Source organism: Galeopterus variegatus, unplaced genomic scaffold, assembly GCF_000696425.1.
Source record: "Galeopterus variegatus unplaced genomic scaffold, G_variegatus-3.0.2 Scaffold15915, whole genome shotgun sequence".
Classification (NCBI taxonomy): Eukaryota; Metazoa; Chordata; class Mammalia; order Dermoptera; family Cynocephalidae; genus Galeopterus; species Galeopterus variegatus.
Genome location: NW_007742026.1, coordinates 18585 through 21274, shown reverse-complemented (window position 1 = coordinate 21274; position 2690 = coordinate 18585). Strand labels below are relative to the sequence as shown.

Genomic DNA, 2690 nt, shown 5'->3' with positions numbered 1-2690 from the left:
AGACAGACACAGAGGAGAAGCCATGTAAAGATGGAGGCTGAGACTGGAGTGATGCGGCCACAAGGCCAGGGACACCTGGAGCCACCAGGAGCTGCAAGAGGCAGGAAGGATCCTCGCCTGGAGCCTCTGGAGGGAGCTCGGCCCTGCCACACCTGGATCTCACACTTCGGCCTCCAGAACTGGGAGACAATACATTCCCGTTGTTTTAAGCCTCCCAGTGTGTGGTCCTTTCTGTGGCAGTCCCAGGACGCCTACACTTGCTGAATGATGAAACAGGGAGCTGGAGAATCCTGCCATCTAGGAAAGGAAGATGCCTCTGTAGCTGGACAAGTGTGTCCACAAAACGTGGCTACCGCCTTGTCCTGGCTCCTGGAGCGGAACTCCGTGCACACAGTGGACACCTGTATGCGGCCACAGCTCGGGGCGGCCCATACTCCTGTCTCGGGGTCCAGGCGGATCACTCTGCCCCCGTCGATGCAGGCCACCCAGAGCTTCCCTGCAGCGTCCACGCACATCCCATCGGGCATGCCCTGCCCCTGTGGCAGCTGGTACAGGAGCCTCAGGTTCGCTGCAATGAGAGTCGGGGAAAGGGCTGGGGACCGCTTCCAGCTCCGTGAGTGCCTGCAGCAGGCAGACCCCTGGGTGAGGCCACCCCAACACCAGGACGGGGACGAGGCCTGGACGAGACACCACCAGGTTGTTGGGGCCCTGGACATGGCTGGACCCTGATGCTTACTGACTCCCTTATAGTCATGAGCTGTAGGCTGGTAAACTAGCCCCCAAATAATGCTGACCCAGAGCGCTTCTCCTCCGAAGCCGGGCTATGGACATCGGCTTCAAACATTTGCCGCCTCCACGAGGCCCTCCTCGATTTCTATGTCAAGGACTCCCCCTCCCCCACCATGCCGTGTCAAACCTCCCAGCGCTGGTCACAGCTACCCCCAGAGTGACCTCCCCAAAGACAGGCGGAGTCCTGACCCCAGACCTCAGAACGGGACGTTACTTGGAAGCAGGGTCTTTATAGAGGTGAGTGAGATGAAACGAGCTTGCTCGCGTGGGCCTCATCTGATAGGACAGCTGTCCTCGTGACAAGAGGAGGTCGGGACGTGGACACACACAGGGTTGCAGCCAAGTGAAGGCCGAGGGACTGGGGCGATGTGGCCACAAGCCCAGGAACACAAGGACTGCCGGCAGCCCCAGGAGCCGGGAGACACCTGGACAGATTCCCCTTAGAGCCCCAGAAGGAAGCAGCCCTGCCCCACCTTGGTCTCCAAGTCTCCATAAACACCCCCGTCCAAGCCCCGTGGTCTGCGGTGCCTTCTGACAGCTGCCCAGAGCCGGCACCCCTCACATGAGCTGGGCAGGTGCTGTGTGTCTGACACTCGGTGACATTCGGGGCCACCCTGGCCTCTCCCGGGCCCCACCCTCCTGCTCTTCCTCAGCGACTCTTGAGACCCAGGACCTTCCCCATCCCCACGGCTCCTGCTGCTGGGCTGAGCCTCCTGCCTACCCCCAAACTCCTGAAGGCCCACTTAGGGCTCACAGTCCACAAGAGGACCCCACTTTCTCCTGCTGCACGTCCCGCCTCTGACCCTGGACCTGCCCTGCTGCATCCTGCACTCCTGCCTGTCACCTGCTGCACGTCCTGCCCTGCGTCCTTCTCTCTGGCCCTGCTGCACACTAGTTTCTCTCAGCGCCTGGCACCATTTTCCACATTTCCTCTTTTCAGTTTTATCTGAACCACCTTCGTATGTGCCCAGCGTGGGCGTGACCACCTGGACTCGGCGTACCCCCTGTGCTCTGCTGACATTGACCGTGGTTGTCCTGTGCTCCCAGCAGGTGACGGCCCCCTCCTCTTCCCACACCTGCTGGCTCCTGCTCCGTGTTGCTTCCTCGGCTCCAGCACCACCCGGCTCCCCGGACAGGGAAACGTCAGAGGAACCTCTATCGTCCACCCCCTCCAAGCCGCTCAGCCTCTCAGCCCAGCTCAGGCTGTTTCTCGTGGGAAAGGTGCTCTAGGCCCTTGCCTGGAAACCACGTCTCTGGGTGTGAGAGACCAGGAGCCTCGAGGGCTGGTGCTTGTCTCTTGAGTGAGGCGATCACCAAGTTCCTGAGCACAGACAGTCAGCCACGGGCAACCCCCATCCAGAGCCACAGGGAAAGGGTGACATTGGCCCCAGGGCCACTCTGACCACTGGGTGGATGTGAGGCCTTGACACAACTCGGTGACTCTGAAGTGGTCACTCCCGTGATCCTTGACATAGGGCCAGGAGGAGAGGGTAACACTGACCACAGGGACACTGACCACATGGTGGACATCACTCCTTCCTGACCACAGATGGACGTTACTTCTCACTGACCACTGGGTGCACATGAGGCTCTGACAGTCACTCCTGAGACTCTTGACCCAGGATGAGAACAAGACGTGACACTGACCACAGGGTGCAGGTCAGGCCACACTGACCACAGGGTAGATATCACCCTTTATTAACTACTGGGCGGATGTGAGGCCCTGACATGACTCAGTGACCCTGACCTGGTCACTTCTGCGACACTGAACCCGGGACATGAAGAGAAGGTGACACTGACTACAGGGAAACTGACCACAGGGTGGACGCCTGCCATCTGTCTGAAGCAGGTTCTGTGAGCACGTGGCTCCTTTTCCATGCAGGACAGATGGGCAGCCGTCC

General features: G+C 60.2%; 1 protein-coding gene across 1 annotated transcript in view; it reads right to left on the bottom strand.

The window, feature by feature from the left end:
- Nucleotides 1–2690, bottom strand: part of LOC103582367 (regucalcin-like) — a 10788-nt gene that overhangs the window by 1275 nt on the left and 6823 nt on the right. The window contains 1 exon segment of the mRNA XM_008563984.1: nucleotides 429–568. Coding sequence (XP_008562206.1) covers nucleotides 429–568 — 140 coding nt within the window.